Consider the following 25,839-nt stretch of genomic DNA (forward strand, 5'->3'; position numbering starts at 1 on the left):
GCAGATGCCTGCTCCTGTGAGGCCACCCTGCCTCTCCCACACAACCCCACGGGGTGATTCCCACTCCTGGGAAGGACTGGAGGGCACAGGTGGGGCTGGGATGCCAGCACAGGGATATCAGCTTACCATCCTCAGGCAACACAGCCCCGTGGACAGCCCCAGCAGCTTCCACCTGGAATAAAACCTTCATTTTGCAGTGTAATCCCAACCTCAGGCCTTTCAGATGCACCCAGGAGAGATGAGAGAACCAAACCATCCAACATCCTCCATGCCAGGGCTGCTTGGAGGTCAGAACCACAGCCTCTGATCCGAGAGGCTCTGTGATCCTCGATGCTTTTAAAATGTTTCTTTACAGGTTAATTTTCCTAGGACAGCTCTGTGGCTTGGAAAATCCATAAGAGCATCCACTAAACCAGGAGGTGAATGGCACAGATGGGTTTCAGCTTCCTGCTGGAATTTCCAAGACATTTTGGTCAGCTTCTTTTGATAGCTTAAATCTTTCAGCCATTCAGTCATCCTGCAGCTGATAATGCCCAGCCTGAGTGGAAAGAGAAGAAGCAGCTTCCAAAAATTTCAGCTCTGTCTCACTGTCAGCTCAGGGGCAAAGGCAGGAGCTGAAGAGAGTCAGAGAAAGGGCAGGGTGTGGGATACAGGGGAAAAGCAGGTGGGGAGGAAGATGCTTTTGGCAAGGAGAAAAAGGGCAGAATAATAGAAATTTTTCCATGGTTATTTGTTTGCTTGTTTTTTCAAATGGGAACTCCCTGTGAAACATAAGCATACTCCTCAAGGGTCTTTCCCAGGGGCACCAATATTCCTGGAGGTGCTCTGCCATTAAAATGACCCATGATTGATCTACTAAACAAAACACAGCCTTGCCCCAAGCCCTGCAGGTGCACCAACCTTCCCCTCATGATGCTGATGCTGGAAAAGCAGAACACCACCAAATCCCATTAAACAGGAGGTCCCAAAGGCTTGGCCCAGGAGTGAGGATCAGCTGCACAACACCACCCAGAAGGAAAAATTACCTGGTATACCTCTAGAGTGATTAGATCCCCGAAAGAAGGTGATTTCCTACTGCTGTGGGGCTGTCTGTTTTGTGCAGAGCTCAGACATCTGACAGAAGCCTGAGGGGCCAGTGGTGGCCAGCTCTGCCCCCATTGCTGGCCAGCGAGCTGTGCTCATTGGAACACTGGCCATGATTCTCATGCAAATGGCCGGGCTGCCAGAACAGATGTGAAACGTTTGTTTCTGTTCTTGCTGGCTCGTGAAGAAATAATGCAACTGGAATGGGGTTAAAAAGGGGGCCAAGCAGGGTGTGGGGGAGAAAGTTTATAACAATGGCTCTCCCTTGGTGGCCCAAAGTGGTGGAGTTTATGTCAGGCTGTGCCAAATTCCTATCTCTAAGTGAATTGGACCAGCCCAGTGAGCTTTGAGGTAGGGGCAATACACAAATATTATAAATATAGGGAAGTGTAGAAGCTGTGTCATGTCCAGCGTGGAGGCATCAATCACCCCCTCCCCATCCTCAGTTTATAAAGTGGTTTTTGATGGTGCTCAGGCAGTTTACTCCAGCTGTGTGGACGGGCTGGAAAAGCTGACTGCATGCCCCAAGTATGTCGTGTCTGCTCTTGGGGAGCAGCAGTGAGGAGGTGCCCCGGCAGGTTTTGTTGATCTTAGCAGTCAGAAAGAAGTAAAAACCCCTTGAGGCAAAGAGACAGGCAACTGGAAAGCACAGCTGGCCTGGTGGCACGGGGTGCCATCACCTCCCTCTGCACTGCACTGCTCAGTGCCTGGGATGGGCAAACCAGGCTGGCAGGAGGGAAAACCCCAGGGTGACTCAGTGTGTGATGATGCTCCCTCTCCTCTGAGACAGTCTTCATCATGACTCTGGAGCTGTAGTTGCTGGGATGCCCATTCAGAGGTGTGTTTGAAATGAGTGTGAGGCTCTTTTTCCGGGAACATCCACGCAGAGAAAGCCTTGAAGAAACAGAGCCCTCAGTGAGAACCTGCCTGACGTGCAGACGCTCAGAGCTCACACAGTGCAGCCATGTGGGTGTCCCCCACAGCAAAACACACACCCACACACCTCTGTCTGTGCTCCTGAGGGCATTGGAACACAAATATTTACACACAGACAGGAGCATCCCTTGGCAGCACACACACGGGATCCTGAGCTTCACTTTTCCCGTCTGTGTTTATGTGGATACCTCGGAGCTGGCACACAAACTCAGCCAGTGAAGGGGAACCTCAAAGCTGTTTTCCCACCCTCAGGAGTGCCTGAGCCCTCCCACCATACTTCTGCAGGTCCTCTGACAGCTCCCAAGAGGGAGAGAAGGGCTCCTGGGTAAATGTGGAGGCCAGGAAGGGAATAGAGACAGTGGGAAGGGGAAGCCTGATGATTGGGTTTGGGGCAAAGAGGGCACATCTAATTAGGGCATGCAAGCGACACAAGAGGACACAGCCTCAAGCTGTGCCAAGGGAAATACAGGTTGGATGTTAGGAAAAAGCTTTTCATAGAAAAGGTGATAAAGTACTGGAATGATCTGCCTGGGGAGGTGGTGGAGTCACCATCCCTGGATGTGTTTAAACAAAGACTGGATGTGGCACTGGTGCCATGGTTTAGTTGAGGTGTTGGGGCTGGGTTGGACTTGATGATCTTGGAGGTCTCTTCCAACCTGGTCATTCTGTGAATCTGCAGTTCTGTGAATTCTGGGAATTCTGTGAATTCTGGGCATGCCTGTGTCCCGTGCAGCACTGAAGATGATGTTTGGAAACAGCCGAGCTGACGGCTGCTGGTGCAGCTCAGTAATTACACACTCGGCGCAGTGCTGAACATGCAAATTAGCTAAATTAACACCGCCGGGGTGCTGTGTCCCCAAGCTGACAAATGCTCAGTCCTGGGACTGCCTCCTGCACCTGGGACACGCTGGAATTGTCTCTCAGGGTCACGAGTTGCACCTTGCTGTGGCTGTGTGCAGACCCATCCCAGCGGGGCTCACGCACGCCAGAGGGATGAGGACACTGCCAAACACACAGCAGGGCAGTTCTCCCCTCCCTGGGGGTTTTTAGGTGTGTTTAGCATGGCCCTTGCCACTGTTGAGCCGTGCTCAGCCTCAGTGAGCTCTCCAGGTGTGACCTCTCCCTCTGCTGAAGCCCAGCCAGGGCTGGCAGTGGCCTCTGGCATCACCCCACAGGCTGCCTGAGGGTGGGGTGATCAGAACACAGCATCCAGCCCAAACCCTCAGGGTGAGGCAAGAAGGCCAAATTTCCCATACAAGGCAGGAGTGTGCATCTCTTGTTCCCCCTTCCAGCAAGAACTGAGGCTGTGCTGCTGCTTTGCTTCCTTTTAAAGTGCTCTCTTCAGCCCAGCAAAGCCCATGAGCAGAGCTGTCACCAGCTCAGGCGGGGTGGAGCAGGGGGAGCAGCTGTGCTCCAAAGAGGGGGCACCCAGGGATTCTCCAGCTCTGCTGCTGGGGTGCACCACTGCCCCTCTCTCTGTGCTCACACCACACAGTGTTGTTTTCTGGGTGTTTTCTTGGTGTTTTCTTGGTGTTTTCTGGGTGTTTCAAACACCCCAGGAGCACTGTGGGGCTCTGGGTTCAGGTCCTGCTGGCTGGGCCAGCTGTTTCCAGCTGTGGTTTCGTCCTTGCTGAGGGCAGTGGGGTGCTCCAAAGGTGTTGCATGAAAACAGCAAGGCATGAGCACCTCCACATTCAACCTCCACATGTGCCATGGCTGTAGAAAGGGCAAATTATCCCTGAAACCTGCTCTGAAGGGTTTTACATCCAGGCCCTCACTGGTGCATCTCTGGCTGTTTTTTCCAGCCTTTTGGAAAACTGACTCAGCCCTCAGTGCTCTTCAAGCATTGCCTGATACCAAATTAAGTCCATTAAAAGGCTGCCCATAATTTCAGAGCTGCTTGGTGGAGCCTTCACAGAGAGACAAGGCATTTTATGGGGGAACAAAGGGAAGCTGGAAGTGAGCAGCTCTCACCCCCATGCAGGGCACACCTTTTCCCCAGGCCACTTGTTGGGGTCATTTTTTCCAGCTGGAATGTCCATCCTGGACTGGGGAAACCTTACCAATGATACACCTTCATCACAGCCAACCCTACTCCACAAAACACACCACTTTCCCCAAAAGCACATTTTTAACAGAACCGAAACATTTTATCCACAGTTAGTAGCCAGCCTTCCCTGCGTGTTTAATGTAGAACCATAAATGCAGATTTAGGGTTTAATTTTCCCTGTATTGTTTTCATTGCCTGAGTTGACTTTTTTTTCTTTTTTTTTTTTTAATGGAGAATAATATTAAAAAAAGCATGAAAGGCCTGGAAGGTATTTATTGTTGTTCCAACCCATAGCCACTCACCACTGTATCCAACCCAGCACAAGGAAGCACGCAGAGCACAAATAAAACGAGACACAAACAAAGGTAATAAAAGAGACAAGTATCTGTTTCCAAAGCACTGGAAGAGCAGCAGGAGTGTAACTACTTCATGTTCCAGATAATATAGCTGTCTGGAGTGATCCTCAGGAAGCTATACCAGGGAGCAGTTTATAGGTTCCCCTTGGAGAACTCTTGTAAATATTTGCCTGCAGTGGCTGAGGGCTGTTGGGAGCATCCTGGGCTGCCAGCCCCAAAACAAACCCACTGCTTGGGGTGTCCAGAGAGCATCCCCCAGGCACGGAGCTGCAGACAGGGCACCACAGGCCATCCCAGGACCTGCTGGGTTATTCCAGGGTGAAAATTTCAGGCTTTCTGTGCTAAAAGGTGCTGACCTTCAAGCAAACACCATGTTTGACCTGAGGGCATGGAACAGGCTAACAAAATTGAGTGACAGCACTGGGGTTGTGAGTGTGTAGTTTGAAAGGTATCGTGGCATCTCACAGGGTGAAAAACTAAGATTTAAGATTTTAGTAAATAGTAATATATGTGAGTCAAGATGGAGGAGTTTGGATATTGTCCAGGTCCTTCTTCTTCAACTTTTTCTTCCTTCTTCACCTTCTTCTTCCTTCTTCTTCATGGGTTTGGGTGGTTTTCTGTAATTGGGTGAAAAAGGTCTTCATTGCAGGCCTTGGGTGGTCATTCTTGGGTCAAAAGTATAAACAATATAGGAGTCATCATGTGATTGGGTTATTAGCACTTAAATAACCAGAGTGAGAGGCTCTCCGTTTTACCTCATTTCTCTAACTTGCTAGTTAGAGCTCACGACTCATGACTCTGTAAATAGATAAGAAACAATAAACATCTGAGCCTGAACACCAAACCTGTGTTTCTCTGTCATCATCTGACTGGGGATGGCTGAAAGCAACAACACAGACCGTCCAGTCTCAGAAGGCAAATGAGAGCAATCTTTATTTTACATTGTCTTTTTTATAGACAGTTCTGAGCTGTCTATAAAATGAAACATGATTGGACACTCAGAACAACACCCCTCGAACACACTTGCAAGTAAGCAGCAAGTGGGCAAACAACACCTGAAAGGACCACAAAAAACCATCTGTGGAGACTGCTTTCAACCTTCAAGGACTGTTATGAGTCCTCCTCATAATTTCTGAGGCCAGTGTGTGACAGTTATGTGACCTGGTCACAGTGGGCTGCAGAGTGTCCCTGGTCACTCAGTGAGCTGCAGAGTGTCCCTCGTCACTCGGTGGACTACAGAGGGTCCCTGGTCACTCAGAGGGCTGCACAGGGTCCCTGGTCACTCAGTGGGCTGCACAGGGTCCCTGGTCACTCGGTGGGCTGCAGAGGGTCCCAGGTCACTCGGTGGGCTGCAGAGGGTCCCTGGTCACTCAGAAGGCTGCAGAGGGTCCCTGGTCACTCAGTGGACTGCAGAGGGTCCCAGGTCACTCGGTGGGCTGCAGAGGGTCCCTGGTCACTCAGTGGGCTGCAGGGGGTTCCTGGTCACTCAGTGGGCTACAGAGGGTCCCTGGTCACTCGGTGGGCTGCAGAGGGTCCCTGGTCACTCAGTGGGCTGCAGAGGGTCCCTGGTCACTCGGTGGACTGCAGAGGGTCCCAGGTCACTTGGTGGGCTGCAGAAGGAGCTGGGCTGAGCAGGCACCAGCTGAGTGTCACAGCCAAGTACCGAGGCTGCCCTGCCTGGCTCTGCCACCTGCCAGCCTGTCCCACCACCACGGCAGCCTGGAGCAGTGATGGGCCACAAAACCACAGCTGGGAGCTGTTTTCAGTCAAGAGGGGAGAAGCACCATCCTGCTGGCCCCGGGGTTCTGCAGCCCACTCCAGCCTTTGGGAAACCCTGCTGCAGCTGCTGGCATGGCAGGCTGAGCCATCGACGAGCTGGCACCAGGCTCTGCCCTCCTGCTGGGCAGAGACATCCCCCTGAGCAGGATGGCCACCTTGGGAAGGGCAGGTCCAGGGGTCAGGACCCCATTTACAGCAGCCAGGCACCTGGAGCATGGAGCTCCTGTCGTGGCTCTGAGTCCCATTCATTCTCCTCCTCTTTCTGGTTCTTATTAATTCATGCTCCTGATCTGAGGCCTCCCAGATGTCCTCCTGGCTTGTGCCAGCTCTCTGATCAAGTTGGCCCAATCCCAGCTGGGCAGGAGGTATCAGAAACAAGGTGCATTCACTCAGTGCCATGGCCAGGCATCAGGTACAGAGATATGTGGCCTCCAGCCCCAGCCAAAGCAGGACTCAGATTTCACCAGCTTTCTGCTCACAGGTCTGCTTGCTTTTGGGCACAGGCATTGGAAATTATACAACAGTCCAAGTAATTTGGTCAGGTTAAGAGAGTGCAGAGTGGAAATAGTCTCTCAAAACTTTTCTTTTTTCTTTTTTTTTCTCCTGGTCTACATGGCATTTCCTGTGGATACATTTGTCCTTCCAAAAGAACAAAAAAAATTTAAAAGACCAAAGCAAAATCCTATCCCTACATTTATAGTTTCTCTGGCTCAATATTTCAAGATACCTTTTCAACAAAACTGCCAGGACTGGAGTTGATGATCAGGTCTCCAACACCTCTCCATCACCTGTCCCACCTGTTTGGACTCTGTGGATGCTCCATGGGGATGCAGCTCCTATTCCCAGTGCCCTCATGGCTCTGCTGCTGCCCTGAACACCCTCAGCACGTGCTGTGCCTAAGGAGGCCCCCTAATAAAAAGACCATAATTCCTTTTTTTTCAATATTTTGGCAGCATTTGGCTCTGCCAGGCTCTGGGCATCCACACAGACTCTGCCCCAAAAAATGTCAGTGGTTTTGGGAGCCCCTTGGGAGCCAGTGAGTGCTGGGACGAGGGCAGCAGCCACGGTGGTGCTGCCACCAGTGCCAGCCCAGGGCTGGGGACACGGCAGGGCACAGCAGCAGCTCATCCCCGGCCTCTCAGCCTGCTCCAGGGCACTTCCCTTCAGCCTGCCCCAGCACACCTCAGTGGCTCTTGAGAACAATGCGTGTTCCTACAATCTAAAGGCAAAAAGTCCTTGAACTTTGTGTCTGATTTCAAGGGGGGGAAAGCCCGGGAGATTATTGAGATCAATAGAGGATTTGGGTAGAACAGGAGCTGTCATTGCCTCCTCCCTCTCCCCTGGCTCTCAGATCCTTGGCCACTGCTGGCCTGTCCCCATTAGCCATTGTTCCTATTCATTTTAGATGAAGGGGCTTTTGTTGTAGGAGCCTATGTGGGGTCACATCACCCCTTGGTTATCAATCTGTTTCACTCTGCTCTGTCCCATACTCCATCTCCCCAGCACAATGGGATGTTTTCTTCAGCAGCAGCTTCCTGACAGGCAGGGGTTCCCTTTCCCTTCAGACCTTATAATCACTTGTTAAGTTGTGCTAGCCTCGGGCTCCCCGTCCCTTTTCCACCATACTCCCAGTTTAACCCCTGATCCCATCTGTGCCACGGGTCACTGGGAAAGAGGAGAAAATACAACCGTGCCAGTGGGGCCAGCACGGGCTGTGCATGCACAAAGCACCCGAGGTGAAGCCTTCCCCTTCCCCAGCTGGATGAAAACACCTGGAAATATCAGATGGTGAAAGCAAAGCCTTCAGCTCTAGATTGCCAAGGGGGCAGAAGATTTTGGTTGCTCAGTTTAAGCCTCTGCCAAAGGTCTCTTCAGGCAAGCAGGTCTGTTTCTTCAGTGCCCCCATGAAGGGCATCCCAAATCTGGAGCAGGAAACCTTGCTGCTGCTGCTGAAAGGAGGATTTTGGCACCAGCCATGCCAGGAGAGGAGCCCCACTCACCCTCAACAGGAGCACCCAAAATGATGGGAGTTCCTGGGGGAGGCAGGAGTGCAGCGAGCAATAAAAGTGTGAATAGATAAAAGGAGAAAGGAAAGGGGCAAAGTTAGGAGCAAGTGCAAGCAGGAGCACAGAGGAGAGCCTGCCAGCACCATCGCAGGGCTGAGCCCACGCCAGCAGCAGGATTGGTGCCAGGAAACTGAGTCACAGCCGTGGTGCACAGCCCCGGGGGTGGCCACACTCCCCTCCACCCTGCCAGCACAAGGGGACAGTGCCCGGAGCCCAGCACAGTGTGCAGAGCTGCCCTGGGTCCTCAGGGATCCAGCACCCCTGCCAGGCTTCGGGAGAGCCACGCTGGGTCTGTGATGGGCGTGATGAAAGGCTCTGGGAGGGGCAGACCGAAATTTAAGGGGAAGAGAAAGAGGCTGCACTGAAAATGTTAAGTCAGTCGTGCAAGAGACTGAGTAAAATGAAAAGCAACTTTTGCTCCAAGCTCTAAGTCATTAAAAACCCCTTAAGTTATCCCTGAGAAGGGTTATTTTTGCAGCAGGGCTAAAATAGATAAGACGAGTAAGTTCTCAGCACTTGATGTCATGATGTCAGCCACATAATTTTTCTGGCTTTATAATACAGCGTTCATCAAATGGCCTCTGTAGCAAGAAAAACTCATCCAAAAATAAGGTCCAAACCAGTCTGCTGCTAATAAAGGCTCTCAGATTTGCAGCTGTACTAACAGAGTCCACGGCAATACAGGCGAAACGATTTCCCTGTATTGCCCTTTCTAAAGCATTAAGACACCTTCCTTCTTGGAGAGCTGTTCCTGGCTGCAGAATTACTGCTGCCTTCAGCCCCAGGAGGCAGAAACCATGAGTCAGGGTCTGTAAAAATATCACAAGTTTGCCTTAAATATCGTAGGGCTCTTTTAAATATAGATATATTTAGCTTATTGCTTTCTAGACACCGAAACTTTTTATACAGGCTCTTGGTCATATTTTCCCTAGTCAGCCAGTGACTCTTTAAAGGAAAGGTGGGATTCACACAAATATTTCCAGGAAAAATGTTGCAAACATAAGTCTTGCAATGCAATCCCAGCAGATACACTCTCTACTCTCCTTCACACCGATTTCACTTCTCCTTTCTGTTTTCCTCCATTTGAAAGGACCATTTTTTTTCAAACAGAAAGTGTAGCACTGTACTAAGTGCCTAAGAAAATGTATCATAATGAGAATAATGGGAAGTCAAACCACTTTTGCCCTTCTGCAGGGCCCAGTCCAAAGCCCATTGATGTCAGCAAAGTCTTTTCATTGACTCCAATGAGCTGGATCAGAGCACAGATTTATAAAGGCATTTAGGTCCCTAATGATGTAAGTAGTTGCCTAGAGGTGTTGGGGGCCTAACCTGCTTATAGCATTTTGTAAATCTACTTATATGTTGGAGCATTGAAATACCTGAAATGCCACAGTATCTTGAAGTCACCAAACACATCGAGGTCTAGCAGAGTAATTCATTGCAAATAGCATTTGTTATTAATTTTGGTCTGTTTAGTATTTGGAAACATATTTTTATTAGCCAGCCAGCTCTGCAGATGGCTGATTACAATTCAATGCAATTTTTCTCCCCTCCTTTCATTGCATAATTTGTGAATACACCAGCTTTATTTCCAAGTAGTTGAAGTCCTCAGCTAGGTCCACACCAAACAGAAAAAAAAAAAAAAGATCTAAGTCAAGTGTTTCATGCGCAAGTTTGTTTGAAAATTCTGTAATCTATGACAAACATTTCAAATTAAGAGGGCATTCCCACAGGCAATGAAATAACGAAGCCCTTAGAATCAAGCAGCCGAGCCACGAAGCTGAGAGCTGTTTCCACATTTTATGTGCTCTCAGAGGAGAAGAGCAAATTCCAAGAGCAATACCGTGTTGTGTTTGTAGATATTTCTCACCAACCATGGGACAGATCCTGCAGCCAGCCTAGGGCTGGCAAGTGAGAGGAGAAAATTCTGATTTCGGGTGTTTCTGTGCTGTGCTCAGCACAGAGCTCAGTGGAGCTGTTGCTTGTGATACCGAGTGTGTTTTACACTCCTGTCAGTGGCTCCGCTGGGCTTAAGGGGAGCTGTTCTTCCATGCAAAAGGGATTTGTGTCTGGATTATTGGGCATATCAGGAATTTGTTCCCGGGTCCGCAGGGATGCGGGGGGTTAGTTCAAAAAACCTGAGTGGACGGACAGGCAGACGGACAGCGGACAGGCAGATGGACAGCGGGCAGGCAGACGCCAGGGTCTCATCGTACCGAACACGCTGGACAGAAAAGTCCCGCGGAGTTTGGCTTCCAAAAGAGGCTGCCCAAAGAGGCTGCCCGCGGGGAGCAGGATGTCCCAGTGGGGCTGGGAGCAGCCAGCACTGAGAGAAAAGCTCGAAAAGCGTTCCCAGATCTCCTCCCTGCCCTACGGGATGAACTCAGGGCATCCCCGCGACAGCTTCTGGGACACCCCCTCACCTCCCGGCACAGCCTCCGGGGCATTCCTGCATCCGCCTGCATCCGCCTGCCTCCGGAACAACCTCCCGCCACCCCCGCACCCCCGGCACGGCCTCCCGGGGGTTTCCCGCATCCCCCCGGGCATCCCCCCGGGCATCCCGCAGCGTATCCCCGCATCCTCCGGCGCGGCTTCCCGGACACCCCCGCTCCCCCCGGAGCTTTCCCAGGGGGTCCGCCCGCCCGGGGGCGGCTCTGCCCCCCGCCCCCGCCGCGCCATTGGCCCCGCCGCCGGCAGCGCTCCGCCCCGCGCCCGGCGATGCCTCGGCCGAAGTTTTCCGCGGCGGGCTCCGCACGTGGGAGCCCCGCGTCGAGCCCCGCCACCGCATCCCCTCCGACCCCGGGGCGGCCCCCCGCTCCCCCGAACCCGCCCCCGCCGGCCCCCGCGGGGGATGCCCCGCTGAAGCGCGGGGCCGGGGATGCGGCAGCGCGCAGCCCGCCGGCCCCGCGGAGCGCAGCGCGGAGGGGCCGCGCCGGGGGGCGGCCGCGGAGCATGGCCAGGGCGCCCGGCCGCCCTCTCGGGGTAGCATGGCCGTGAGCGCGGCGGCCGCCCCCGCCGCCGAGCCGCTGCCCCGCAGCATCTTCAAGAAGTTCCTGGTGATGCTCTGCTCCCTCCTCATGTCCCTCTACGTCTTCTACTGCCTGGCTGACCGCTGCCAGACGCTGCCCGGACCCATCATCGCCGCCGGCGCCGCATCCGAGGAGGACGAGGGCGGCGGCGGGGAGTTCCTGGGCGGCTCGGCCGAGCTGCCCCCCTGGCAGGCGGCGGCGGCGCGGCGCAAGCGGCTCCTGCAGCGGCTCAAGCAGCGGCGGCGGCGGCAGGAGGCGGCGCCGGGCGCGGAGGAGCCGGCCGGGGGCGGCGGGAGCCGGGCCGGCGGCTCGGGCGGCGGGGGCGGCGCGGCGGGCACGGCCGGCACCCTGGCCCTGCTGCTGGGCGAGGGCAGCAAGCGCCTGCCGCAGGCCATCATCATCGGCGTCAAGAAGGGGGGGACGCGGGCGCTGCTGGAGTTCCTGCGGGTGCACCCCGACGTGCGCGCCGTCGGCGCCGAGCCCCACTTCTTCGACCGCAACTACGAGCGGGGACTCGCCTGGTACAGGTACGGGCCGGGCGGCGGGATGGGGATGGGGATGGGGATGGGGATGGGGATGGGGATGGGGATGGGGATGGGGATGGGGATGGGGATGGGGATGGGGATGGGGATGGGGATGGGGATGGGGATGGGGACGGAGCGGTGGCCGAGCCGCCAGTGCCCCCCGCTGGCCGCTGCTCCCTGGGATCGCTCCCCAAACCACCCGGTTTGGATCCTTTTCTCGCCCGCCCCGCCAGCTCCTATCTTGGTTCCTCCGTTCATCGAGCACTCTTCCTTCCCCCCATCCCATCGCTCCACGCGTTCTTCCGTCCCCGCTCGCACATCCTCCAGCCCTGCTCTCTCCGCATCCCCTCCGGCTGTCCCCATCCCGAGTCCCCGGTCCCCGCTGTCCCCAGCGCTCCCGCCCGGTGCGGTCCCCCCGGCCGCCCCGGCTGTTCCCTGCGGGGCGGTGAGCGCACAAAGGGAGAAGCGGCTGCCCTGAGCACTGCGCGGGGATGCTGAGGCACAGCTAAGCCCTGCCATGAGAAGCACGGGCTCCCGATACCTTTACACCGCCCCAGCTCTTTGCAAAACCTGCGGCTGAGCGCTGACTCTCCGCCGAGCCACCCCGCAGCCCCGGCTGCCTCCCCATCGCATCATCGCCTCCCGCAGCTCCCAGCCCAGCGCTGCAGCCACTTTTCCTGTGGTCAGCGTGGACAAACCCCCCCCTATTTCCCACGTAAATATTTCAGCATCCCGGTAACGACTAACCAAAAATGTCACTTGCAGGAGCACGCCCCAGCTCACCTTGCCCACGATATACTAGCGAAAGGTCCATCGGGTGGTTCTTTCAATGAATTAGTGTTTGTTAAACAAGCCAGTTAAAGCCGAGAGGGTTCTGACTGAAGTCATTCAGGTCTTTTTTTGTTGTTGTGTGTTCTAAAGTTAGTAGAGGAGCGTTTTTCGGGCAGATTCCTATGGGAGGGCTCGGTTAAGGTGAGAGTGGAACTGCTGTCTTGTGTTTGTGGCTTTCGTGAATGAACAAGCAAACAGGAGAGGATTTGGGGTACCCCTGAAGCTTGTTTTACTTTCGCCTAAAGCCCGGCTATTAGCAGAGAGAAGAGGATTCCGGCTCAGCTTGTGGTGACAGTGTTGAAATGTGGAGTAGGGTAGTACTGACAGTCCGAGTGTTTATGTAAAAGTCTTAACACGTGGAGGGATGAGCTTCCCTGTGTATCTGCCAATGTCAGGAACACGCTGGGTTTCTGCAGGCTGCAAAGTGTGGGTTCTCTCGAGAAGAAAGATTTCCTTTTGTGTGGGCTGAAGCTGTCTACAAAATTATATTTTTAGTCTGTGCTTATCCAATTTCCACATGCTGACCCTGTAGCAGAAAGGAAACGTTAAAAACGAGTCTGAAAAACCTCAAGAACTCTAATCAAGTCTTGACTTTGAAAAATAAACACATGGCTGTGGGGTGGCATCTACTGAAATTTATGGTGGATATGCAGAAAAGCTCATTTATCAAAGATGCTCTCGAAGCTTTGAGGAGCAGATGGCAGTGGGATAGACCTGCTCCTGGAAGCAGTCCCTGAGCGAGGAGTGCAGACCTAGACAGAGGAGGAGCCACAGGCATTTAGGGCATAGTGCAGCCCTCGGTGTCGGGGATATAATTTCCAGAGGTTTGGTCTTGATCTTGCAGCTCTTATTCATTGGACGTGCTGTCCCATGCCATGTTTGTGTAACCATTCTGTTTTAGCAGTTGGCACATGAGCCCTCCTATTAATTGCTGCAGTTTGTTTATTCTGCTGTTTGATGTACTGAGTTGAGTTTCATCATTTTTTTTCCTCTCCTTTTTTTTTAATGTTTTTTTTTTATTACCCCTGTGGAGGCTGAGGTACAGTGAATTCTTTGTACAGGATTATTCCTTTGAGACCTAATCTTGCTGGCTTTGCCTGTGTGAGTAATCTTTGCTAACACACGGAGTCCCGGCGCGATGGCAGAGCCGCGGTGCCGGCGCGCTGCTCGCCAGCTACCAGCCTGCTACAAAAACCCATTTTAAACCCCTACCTGTCTCTCTGCACGCTTTGTTGTAGCCTTTGATGAGGGTTCAGCGCTGGGGAAGTGGCCAGATGTTTGCCAGAGGTCTCAATTCCTTATCTTTGGCATCAGAGGCTTGGGTTTCATGCGTGCTGCTGTTTCCCAGCAGTCAGACTAAACAGCGTCATTACCAGGTATAAACACCCGGGGTTGTTTGCAGCGCCCGCAGGAAGCAGGCACAGGCAGCCAGTGCCCTGGCCCAGGGAACAAAAAGCTGGTGGCTGCTGCAGAAATTGAAGAGCCAGCCAGCCTTTGTAGGTGATGCTGCTGTCACTGGAGCAGGAGGTGGGCTGTCACGGGGATGGGGTGGCTGTGGGCTTTGGGCATGAGGAGAAAAACCCTGGGTTTGTTTCCTGGTTCCCCCTGGAAACTGAAGAGCTGCACCCCTTTGAGCCTGGGGGAACGGGTTGAGCTGTATCTGTATTAGTGGGGTGATGCTCCTGGAGCAGCCACTCAGGTGTACCTGTGAGGGCTTGGGGACATGCAGGTCACCTGCTGGGCTGGCACACAGTGCACAGAGACATCACCCAGGAAATCAAATGGGGTAAGAGTGTAGCTCTTGCAGCCCCTGGGGAGAGTACAGCTGTCCCCCCGAGAAGCTGGCTTTGTAAAAACCTCGGTGGGATCAAATGTGGTGAGTGTGACACCTCCGTGGGCCCGTGTGTGGGTTGAATATCAAGGGGAGCTGTGTGCCCAAAGGGGCTTTTTCTGTTTTGGGTTTGAGTCCCCTCATGCAGTCGGGACAAAAGGAGGGAGGGGGCAGCCCACAATGCTCGCATTGACTTCGGTGCTGAGGTTGCTGCTCCAGCCCTGAACAAGGCTATTGAGCTAACAGAGTTCAGTAGCAGGTGAGCAAGGGCTTTGATAGAGTTCAACTGCCAACCCCCACCCGAAAAGGGCTGTACAGCCTGGGGAAAACTCCCAAGAACAGGGGCTGAGCCAGTCATGTAAAAAAAAATGCCTGGATTAAAAGAAAATATCTGTTTGCGGGTGATACGGCGAATCTGGCTCCTTCCCTCTGATCTTTTGTTAGTCTCGCACTGATTGAGCTGCCTGTTGGAATGCCATTATACTGTCAGTCACCCCAGGAACATTTATTTCATATGTTTTAATCTCCTTGTCTCTGCAGCACCAATGCCACTTTCACTAGAGTGAAGCCAAGTTAATGTCATTGGATTACATCTGATCCAGGGGGAGATGAAAGATAATTCAAAGTTACTCCGTCAGGTTGGGAGTTTAAGTGTTGATCCTCCTCAATGCTTCCAGAGCTGGGGAGTTCTGACTCCTAATTAATTTCCTCTTGGGATTCCTTTCCAAGGTTTTTTTGGTGGTAGGATTTTTTTGTTTGTTTTTGTGGAGGGTTGTTTGTTTGTTTGTTCTTTGTAATTTAGGCAACCACTGATATTTCTGACTCAAAGGGAACAGAGAACATCTCAGAAGCTGAGGATGTCTGGGATGGAGGAAAAGGAGGATTGTTGGGAGGGTGCAGCTGTGGGCAGCTGCATCCCACCTCGAGCTGTGTGCCATCCTCTGTGCCTCCAAGCAGGGTGAAATCAGAGCCCTGGGGATGCAGGAGTCAGGCTGCTCCTGCAGCAGGGGTTTGAGGGCTTTGTAATCCAGCAGAGCACTCTGTGAGTGAGCAGGTGTGGGAGGGAGGGTGGGAGTGCTGGTGTGGGGGGCAGGAGCGTGTGGGTGATGTCGGGGGGACATCAGGGCAGTGAATACAATTTCTAGAAGGTGGAGCAGGACCAGGTGGCCTTCAGAAGGAAAGACTTTGTTGCAAACCCCCCTGTGTGAGAGAAATGCTTCTGCAAGCAACACCAGCTCTTTGACTGTGCTCAGGGTGTGCCCAGCACAGGACATGGTTTGTGTTACTGGATGTTGAGTTTAAACCAGGCTGGGTTTTTTTCCACTCCCTGCTGCGTGTAGGAAGGTCTGGTTTAGCAGAACCTTCTCCTTGTCCTGGGAACATCTCATCTCCCAAACACATTTGAATCACTAATAGCACCCAGCACAGCCTGCAGCAGTTTCTCTGGGAATTGCAGCCTTGGACAGCCACAGGCTGAAGAGGATCAAGGTCCTTGTTTATTTATTAGCTGTGTAATCAGACACCTCCTGCACTGAGCTCGCAGGGCCAGGTACTGCATGAAAAGGGAACAAAAGGTGGTCTTGGCCCCAAGGTGCAGGTAATTCAGTGTAAACAGCAGGTGGAGATGGGCTGAGCCTGGCACAGACAGTGCCTGTGTTGGTTGGGCAGCCTGGGTCTCCTGGGCAAAGGGGTCCCTGCAGATGGAGGGTGAGGAGGGTCTGTGGGTGGCTGAAGGGACCTTTCTTTGAAGGGGAAAAGAGGGGGGAAAAGGAGCTGGAAATTCTGGGGAAATCAGGGCTGGTGTCACTGAGTCTGTGTGAGACAGCAACTGGTTCTGGTGCTCTTGTGTTTTTCCACTGCCTGGACTTGGATATTCCAAGGAATTTCAGGAATATCTGAAATTCTGATGTGAAACAGTTTGGAAGTTGGCATCTGAGAGTTGGGGAGATGTTGTGGTGTGCCTCAGTTTGCCCACGTGTAAAGGGGAAGTCACTGCCTGTTTCAGGCAGGTAAAAATGTTATAAAAGAAAGGTCTTCTAAAATATGAAATTAAACCTTGCTTTGCTAAATTAATAGCTAGGCTGTCATTTCTCCTAAGTAGTTTGCAAGTTCCCATTCAGAATCCATCTTGGGTATGAAGAGTTTGTTAACATAACAACCTATTCTTGGGGAGAAAAACAAGTGCACCTGCATAAATATTAGATTAGATTAGTTCCACGAGAACCCACAAAGGAAAAATGTAAACAACCTGAATCTTAGCACGTACACACAAATCACCTCCTGACCAATAAATGAATCAGTAAGAAAACCACCAGCCAACGGGTGTTGCACATGAGCTCTGTGAAAACTGTATAAAATAAGTGATGTGAATAAAGAATTGGCTTTTCCTGCATGAAGAAGATGGAAGCTCTGCTGGTTTGTTACAACAACTGCCCTGTGCTGCAGGGATGGGACCAGCAGGGCTGTGGTGTGGCACCTCTCTCCAGCACAGACACGAGGAGTTCCATGCAGTCTGATGGGTTAAATACCACCCAAAGCAGGTGAAGCCCACCAGGGCTGCTGGCAGAGCAGCTGCAGCCTTGACACAGCTTTGACTGGCTCTTCTCTTGCACCTGGATGGACTTTGCAGAGCTGGCACTGTGCAGACACTCCTGATGAGATATCCCTGCAGGGAACTGGGGCTGGACTCTTTGCCCTCTTACTCCTTAAATGGATCCCAAAGGGGTTTTTTTTTCTTTTTTTTTTTTGGTGTGTTTTTTTCAAGCATTTTGTATCTCTGCATATCCCTTCTGTTTTCTGTTAATGGAGAAGTTCATACCTGGGGTTTGTGCCTGTTCCTGCTGGTAGAGTGAGCTCCTGAGTTGGGAGAAGTCGACCACATTCCTATCAGAAAGCATCAAAATAATTACTTAAGACTTTACTGGACTCTTCTTTCCAGAGGCTGTGGTCTGCACAGGGGTAAACTGGGGAGGTTCAGGAGTCCATAGATCCCATCCTCCTCTTCATTATTGCTCCACACCCCAATCCTGGAGAGAACAGCACCTTTCTCACCCACCTTGTGGCTCTGCCTCAGCCTGAGATGTGTGGAAATAGAGCTCCCCTGGCCCTGTCTGCTGGTGCTGAGCAATAGTGAAAATATGGCCTTGGCTGTCCAAGATGTTGTCAGTAAAATTCTCAGAGCCAGCTCTCGTGGAGAGCAGCACAAAGCTGCAGCTGCCTGGGGTGAGAGCTCATTTATGGCAAAAACTGGGATAAACTTTAGGGAAGCAGCAGATTCACCTGCTTTAAGCACTCTGGTTGGATTTTGTGAGTCTCCATCTGTGCAGGGAGCCTGTCCTGCTGCCTTGGCTCTGCTGCCTTCGGGGGGGCTCCTGGGAGGGATCCCATCGACTCTGGGCTCCAGGGCCCTGCTCTGGCCACACCATCACCACCAGGATGCCTTTACCACAGCCCAGCTTGGATTTCACCATGACCTTTTGAAGTTTATAATAGGAGCAGTGAGGTCTGGGGAGGGGGAAGGGAGCTGGTGCATTCCCAAAGAGTTCAGAGGAAACAACCAGCGATCAGAAAACCTGGGAATAACCCCCCCGTGTGACGCAGGCATTGAAACTCCTGAGCTGCTAATTATGCTTTTTTCCCCTGGAGAATTCTGAGGTAACCCAAACTGCTTTCACAGGGAAACAGCAGATGCTGGAGAGGGGCAGCAGGGGCGGGTGTTGTGGCCATAAATCTTTGCAAATTCTCATTACATGCAGGTATTATGGGAGGGAAGTGAATTAGGTTGCAGTTAAGTTTGTGTTATTTGGGTTGGATACCAGGGTCTTACCCTGTTACAAAGCCCCAAGAGGGGCAATGAGGGTGTTCATTCAAGGTCTGGGGCCATCCCTGGGGTTGTGACAGTGGCTGGTGTTTCTGCATAACCCCCCTCCCGGGAAATTCACTTTTTTTTCATGGTTTGGGGTGAAAGACATTCAGCTCCAAACCTGAGCCCTGTGCCAGGAGCTACATGAGCAGGATGGTGCCCACAGTGAGAGTATAAATTGAGTTGCTCAAGGAAGTGAATTATTCCTGGCATTTCTTCCATTGAATAATGTGATTCTGCAGGGGGAAATCTTCCAGAGAAAGAAATCGCCGGTTCCCTTCGTGCGTGGCAAGACCATCCTTCTTGCTTCCTGGAAGTGAGGAGACTCGCTGTGTGCTCTTTCTCTTGCAGCACCATCTGTTGCAGGATATGAAGATCCCTGCTCAAACTCCCCCAGGCTGCTGGGTCTGTCTCTGGTGGCAGAGAGAGGAGAACTCCTCACTGCTGCCCCAGGGGAGCTCTGGAAGGCTGCTGTGGTTGTTTTCCCCATGGCCCAGCAGCTGTGCCCAAGTGTCGAGTCAGAAAATCCCACTGGGGCAATTCCAGGCATCTGGAGCCCTTCCTTGCACCAAACTCCTGCAGCTTCAGTGGGACCCTGCCCAGCTCTACCCCTTGACTCCAGTTCCTGAGCACAGCTGGTGGCTGCAAGCTGGGGTATTCACAGTTGGGTCATTTCTTTGCACAGCCACCCTTCTCACCTCATCCCCTGGAGAGAGATGTTCAGGTTTAAGTGCAACATCGTGATGGGAAGCTGGCTATTTATTGATTTAAAAATTTATTTCTCTCTCCAGTGGGGTCTTTTTTGTTTGTTAAACATTGCAAAAATCCAGGCTGATTTGTTCTCCTGTTGCCCATTGGAAGAGGGCTCCTTCCCATAAACCAAACTGTCTGGGGAAGCCTTTTATGGAAAATCCCCAGATCAATAGTGTTGCCTTCTGTGTTTTTCCATGTGTGGCCCTGTGTGTTGATAGCTGCAGCTTTCTGCTCTCTGTGTTGCATTTTGTCATTCCCATTTCACTTCATGGTGTTGTGTTGTATCACAGAGCATCTTTTGGCATTATTTAAACACTTCTGCACAGTCTGAACTGGGCTGTTTGGGAAGCCCAGTTAGGGGGAGAAATTCCAAGCTTTGGCTCAGTAGAACAAGTGAGGGAACATCTGGATTTCCCACCTGGAAAAGTCTGTGCCTTGACTCCTCCAGCACAGAGGAAAGGCTGGAGATGGGATGCCCAGGAGAGATTTGTGCCAAGGAGGTTCCTCCTCAGCTGAGACACCCAAAATACCCTGCAGATCAGTGACCCCACAATGCTGGGGTGCTTCAAGCCCCTGTATCCAGCAGGACACGTTGCTTTTCCCATTTTGCAGCTGCACTTTGGCTCCAGAGTTGTTACCTCAGTTGGAAACTTGCTCCTTAAATCCCTTTGGTTTCCAGCAGTGCTGGACTCCAGGTTGTACCTTGCCATGTTTTGTGTTGGGCCTCAGCAAGAAGCTATTGGGAGGTCCCTGGGTCTCCAGGTGCAGCAAGGCACAGCTCTCCCCTGCTCCTGGGGGACCTGCACCCACGGCAGGGTCCCCAGGCCTGGATGGGGGAAGCAATTAGTGGGTGCAATTAGGATTGTGCCATTAACTTGCTGTGATTCACACAGGTAAAACTGGTGATGGCAGGAGGAGTGTGGGTGGTGTGACAGAGCCACAGGTGAGGGACATCTCCCTCCTGTGGGACACAGGCATTGGGTCAGTGCCTTGCCTGGGGTGTTTCTCACTTCCCCAGACCTTGCTGGCAGAAAATGTTGGCAAAGCCACGGCACAGCTCATCCCATCCCCTGTGGCTGGTGCCGTGCCATGGCCATCAGCAGCACTGCTGGAACAGAGGGTGCTCCACTCTGCCGATGGGGAAAGAGGCAGAAAAGCACCCAGAGCCCCTGGCAGGGTAGGACTGAGCATGTAGGACCTCTTGGCACATTTTCAGCCAGTGTTGATCTCCCCTGAGTGAGGTGAGAGGGGAGCTTGGCTGGTACAAGCATCGACCATGGGTGTTCAGTGTGTGCTGACCTTCCCCTGACACCAGCCACATCCTCTGAGCTGCTCCTCAACCAGCTGCTAGTGCTGAACGTCAGGAAGAGTTCCCCTGAAGCCTCTCACAGGGTTGAGCGTGCTAATCCCCACGTCTGGGCTAACTTCCATCCCGGGTAGTTCTGCTCCCTGCCCCTAGAAATGAACTCTTCAGTTGGCTCCAGCTGCCTTTGTTCCCTGGCCATGGAGCTGCTGGCAGAGCCCCACCACAGGCTCGGGGTGCTCTGCTTTGAGCAGGTTGTCCTGAAAGACACTTTGTGTTTTTCTGCATGCAAAGGCTGCGTGTCTCAGCAAGGCACGAAGCGAATTTTGCGCAACAATCCCGTCCCCCTGCACTGCTGAACTCTGTGTGTGAATGTGAATATTTGCCCGTAAATGTTTGCCTGGTATTCAGCGTCCTTGTACCTGTGTGGCAAAGGTTGTTGCAGCCTTCATCACCTCTAAAGGGGGATAAAAAACACAAAAGGAAAACCTCATTGCCTGCAGCAAGCAGAGCACAGGCAGTGACACGCAGAGCTGGGCCAGAGAAGCGTGGGCTGTTTGGGAAGCCCAATCAGGGGGAGAAATCTGAGGGTTTTGGGGTTGACAGCTGGCACAGCTGGGCAGGGCTGGGGGAGCCCTGGCTTGTGCATGTTCATTCCACAGCTCCAGAAGCCTCTGGGAGGAGATTTCATGGGGTGGTTACTGAGGCAGTGGCTGTCCCTCCTCCCCTCCTCGTGTCTCCATCTGTACCATCAGCAACAGGTTGGGAAGAAGCAGAATTAGAGACTTTTCTCAAACAGTGTGAGATTAAGCTGTGAAATTGGCTGCCACAGGAGGTTTTTTAGCTAAAAGAGTCTGAAAAGCACCCTGGAAGTGCTTGGCAAAGAACAGTGCATCAGGTACTGCTAAACCTGATGGGCCAGGAACAAAGTGCAGCCGAGGGAGTTGCCAAGACTCATCTGGGAGGGACCCAGGGGTCTGCTCCTGCTGCTGGCACAGGAATTCTCTTGTGGACACGGGGTGACCCAGGGAGGCTCATCTGCCCATAACTGTTACTGGAGGGGAGTTATGGTCGGTGTTGTTTGGTTAAAAATCCAGCTGGTGTGCAGGGATGAATTTTCCAGTTTGGCATCACGTGGTTGTAGCAGAGAAGGGACCATTTCCATGGCACCATGGCCTGGGTAATTTGGGTAATTTGGGTAGAAATGACCCAAATTTGGGTAGAAATGACCATGAAACCCCTGCTCCCTGTCAGCTCTTGTGCTGCCTGGAGGTCATTAGCCCAACTCCTCTGCCCCGTGCAAACCTGCCTGGGTTTAAGGGCTGCCAGAGGATTCTGAGCAAGCACAAAAAGCCCCAAAACAGTCTGTGGGTGGGTGTGAATGGCTGAGTCAATGTGTGTCCCACAGAACACCAAATGTTTCTTGTCCAGCTGCTCAGCTGAACCCTCCTAAGGACCAGGGATGGGATTTTGTTGGGCACCTCTGGCAAGAGAGCTCCAGGGGCCAGCATGGGCACTGGACAGCATGTTCAGTGTCATGTCCAGAGGAGCCTTTGGGACACACTCAGCTGGCTGGTGGTGAGCAAGGCCTGATGAACTCACAAAACACTGAGCTCATTGCTGAAGGTGCAGCTGGGAGAGCTGGGACTGGGTTTCCTGAGCACCCTGATCTGTCCCTCCTGACAGATCTGCATTTGCTCTGACCACAGGCAGACACAGAAGGTGCCACAGCCTTGGACACAGGAGTCACACTGAGCTGAAATCTCGTTTTTACATGCCCAGGGTGTGATCCCTGCTCAGCCCAGCACAGGCTCCTGGAGCTGCCTTTGTCACAAGTCACTTTGTCACAAGTGATGCTGCTCTGCCTGCTCCCGGCCCCTGTGCCCTTCCTCCCAGCACCGGCTCATCCTCTGGGACAGAGAACGATTTAGCAGGACATGCAAGCAGTTAGAGAGGCCGAGACAGGGGCAGGAGCCCCCAGCCTGACCCAGATGCAGCTCAGAGCAGTTAATTGAGTTTGACCATGGGCAGGGCCCCCGCTGGGGTCAGCCCTGGGCGGCACAGCCTGCCCCAGGGCTGGAGCTGCTTTGTTTGCTGTGGACAGGTTGAGCTCTGCCCTGCCTGCACGGGGGGTGCTGGCCCCTGTCACACCCTGGGGACCTCCATCCCCACAGGGTCAGCGAGCTGGGGGCTGTGCCCTTGGAGGGGGCTGTGCCTTTGGAGGGGTCTGTGCCTTTGGAGGGGCTGCACACTGGAGTTTACAGCTTCGTCTGCTGCAGGCTGCCTAATTACCCTGGAGTTGTCTGGCCGAGTGACAGCAAACCCAGGGCGTGTCTGTTCTTGGTGTTCCCATCCCTGCAGTCAGGGAAGCACTGGGGGGATGCATTTAGGAGTTGTTTGACCCCTCAGCTTCCAAAAGATGCACCAGCCAGGATGTCCAGAGAGAGCTGTGTGCTGGCTGATCTCCAGAGCCAGGCGCTGGGACACGGCACAGGCTGGGAAGGAAAGTGCCCTGTGCACTGAGAGCCATCCCATCCCCTGTGCAGAGATCCACCCCATCCCCTGTGCCCTGAGAGCCATCCCCTGTGCAGAGATCCACCCCATCCCCTGTGCCCTGAGAGCCACCCCATCCCCTGTGCCCTGAGAGCCACCCCATCCCCCTGCTGTCCTCAGGGACAGGGCACTCCCCACACCTCCAGATGCAGGAGTGGCACCTTGAGATGATCTCACTCCTGCCCTGACCAACCTTTTCCAGCCCACTGCCAGCACGGAGCTGTAAAATCGATTCCAACAGGATCCTGGAGGTGAGGAGCAGGGAGAGACCCGGGCACTGTCCTGCTCTCCTCCCCTGGCAGCTCCAGTGGTGGGCAGTGCCAGGGGCTCTGGGCACATCCCGTGCTGGGAGCCACAAGCTGTGGTGCTCCGGGGGAAAAGAGTCAGGAGGGAGCTCTGGGGAGTGATTAACTGTGATGGTTTTGGTGTATTCCTCACAATTAACAGCCTCAGCTGAGGCAGGGCCATGGCTCAGAGAGGCCCAATTATTTCCTGGTGGTATTCCTGCTGGAGGGGATGATAAGCCAGCATGGCAGAGTCACAGAATCACAGAATCACTGGGTTGGAAGAGACCTCCAAGATCATCGAGTCCAACCCAGCCCCAACACCTCAATTAAACCATGGCACCAGTGCCACATCCAGGCTTTCTTTAAACACATCCAGGGATGGTGACTCCACCACCTCCCTGGGCAGGCCATTCCAATACTTTATTATTCTTTATGTGAAAAACTTTTTCCTAACATCCAACCTACATTGCAGCTTGAGGCTGTGTCCTCTCGTTCTGTCACTTGCTGGACAAAGAGACCAACCCCACCTGGCACAGCCACCTACAGGAGGTTGTAGAGAGTGATAAGGTCACCTCTGAGTCTCCTTTTCTCCAGGCTGGACAAGCCCAGCTCCCTCAGCCATTCCAGATTCAGATCTATCTTTGGACTGTGGAGCGAAGTAAGGGCTGGGACAATGGGGACATCCCCTGAGCCCTGCTCTGCAGAAGATTTTTGAGCACAAGCCCATGGGTCACCCTGACATTGCTGGCTCAGCCACGGGCCCTTCCCTCAGCAGAGATTTCCAGGAATGCCATCTCCCACTAGGCAAATCACTGCCAGCGTATGGATAGAGAGAAATTGGATTTACCCTGTAATCTAATCAATGTTAAATAACAGTAATTCTAACTCCAAGCTCTGTGTTTAAAGTGCTGTTGGTCTCTGGGGTTCATTGGAGTTATTTAATCTAATGAAATCCCATTATTGTCTCATGAGGGAGCACCACGGGGATGTCCTTCCTAGGAAGAAAAGCAATGGTTCAAGAATTGGCAGCCAGGGACAAATATCCAGTAGGGGGAAGGGGCTGAGTGCAGAATGTTGAGGGTTTCACCTGGCAGGAACTCAGGGCTCTTTGGCTGCATCCTTGCAGTGGTGACTGTCATTGCTCAGGGCAGGGTTGTGGGGAGCATATGCTCAATTCCTCCTGTCACCTCCCTGGGCAGGCTGTGCCACCTTCTCCCTGTTTCTGGCCCAAACAGGAGCTACGTTCCTTAACCCATCTCAATTCCCAGCATCACACTTGCTGTTCTTCCTGCAGTGGGGTGTTCTCAGCACTGCTTCTGGCTGTGCTGGCTGCTGGACTTTCACAGGATCAGAGAATCACCAGTGGTCTGGCTTGGTGATTACAGCCCAGCTCATCCCCAGCCCCCTGCTGTAGGCACAGACACCTTCCTCCAGCCCAGGTTGCTCCAAGCCCCATCCAGCCTCACCTTGAACACTCCCAGGGATTTAAGACGGTTTCCCCCAAACCTGCTGTAGTTTCTCCATTTGCATGGAAGCAATTTTTCCTAACCTGCTTTATAGAGGGAGATAGGACCTCTTCCAGGTCACATTTCCCACACTGGCTCTGTGACAATTTCTGAGCCTTCAATCAATTCCATCACAACAGAGTCAAGCCGAGCCTATTGCACCAGTTGCTTTCCTACATGCTGAGCTCATTGTATTCAAATATCTTGCAATTCTGTCAGCAGAAGGCAGGGCCTCTGCTGCTGTCAAATACCAGCAGGGCTGCATCCTGTGTACTGGGGGAGGAGTGTTCCTCCCCCTGTAGCTTGTGCTCCAGTTTCCCATTATTACTTCTTTAATAAGACTGATACTTACTCTGCACTGCTCATTTGCTGCTAAAATTGGAAGCATTAGAGCAGTAAGTGACAATTACCTTTCGAGCAGTGTGGGGTAGGAGCCCAGTGTGGTGCTGCCCCCAAGGAGAGGGATCAAACCTGCCTTTCAGGTGTAAATTCCTGTCTCACACTGGACTAGCTTTGTAGGGAGGGTTGAGATGACTGTCAGGGGTGCCCAGCATCCTCTAGAGGAGGGATTGCACCCATAGGTGCTGTGAGAGGACACGTCTGGCTCAATATCTGTGGATGTGATGGGAATGAGGGGTTGTGGCTCGGTGCTGCAGAGTTATCTCAGGACATCCTCTGAGCTGCCCATCCCCAAGGAGCAGCTGCTTTCCTCAAAAACCATCTCCGTGCTGGAAGAAAACAAAACAACCCAACCAAAAACCATTAAAAAGCAGCATGTCTGGTAATTTAATCACATTAAGTGCTCCTAAAATCACGTCTGCACTGCACAGCAGCATGCCAGAGCTCTCTGGAGGAGCGGATGTGGCAGCGCTGGATGCAGAGAGATGGGGCAGGGATTTCTGGAGGAGAGAGGGCCACACGTGCCCTGAGCTTTGTGACCACGGCCCTGTGAGCACTGCAGGAGCAGCCCTTGTCCCCTGAGGGGTGGCACTGTGTCCTGAGCAGTGCCATGGGTGATGCTGGGGCTGCAGGGTGGGTGGTGGGAGCTGGGTGTGCTAACAAGGAGCCGCAGTGTCCCTGCTCATTATGCA

The 25,839-nt window shown here is 53.0% G+C and overlaps 1 protein-coding gene across 1 annotated transcript in view; it reads left to right on the top strand.

Moving 5' to 3' along the window:
- The first annotated feature begins 11,088 nt into the window (after positions 1-11,088).
- HS3ST3A1 (heparan sulfate-glucosamine 3-sulfotransferase 3A1) overlaps positions 11,089-25,839 on the top strand; it is a 36,128-nt gene continuing 21,377 nt past the window's right edge. Inside the window, exon 1 of the mRNA XM_063409631.1 lies at positions 11,089-11,826. Coding sequence (XP_063265701.1) covers positions 11,258-11,826 — 569 coding nt within the window. The 5' untranslated portion in view covers positions 11,089-11,257. The remainder of the gene's footprint in view (positions 11,827-25,839) is intronic.

This window comes from Prinia subflava, chromosome 12, assembly GCF_021018805.1.
Source record: "Prinia subflava isolate CZ2003 ecotype Zambia chromosome 12, Cam_Psub_1.2, whole genome shotgun sequence".
NCBI classification, from domain to species: Eukaryota; Metazoa; Chordata; class Aves; order Passeriformes; family Cisticolidae; genus Prinia; species Prinia subflava.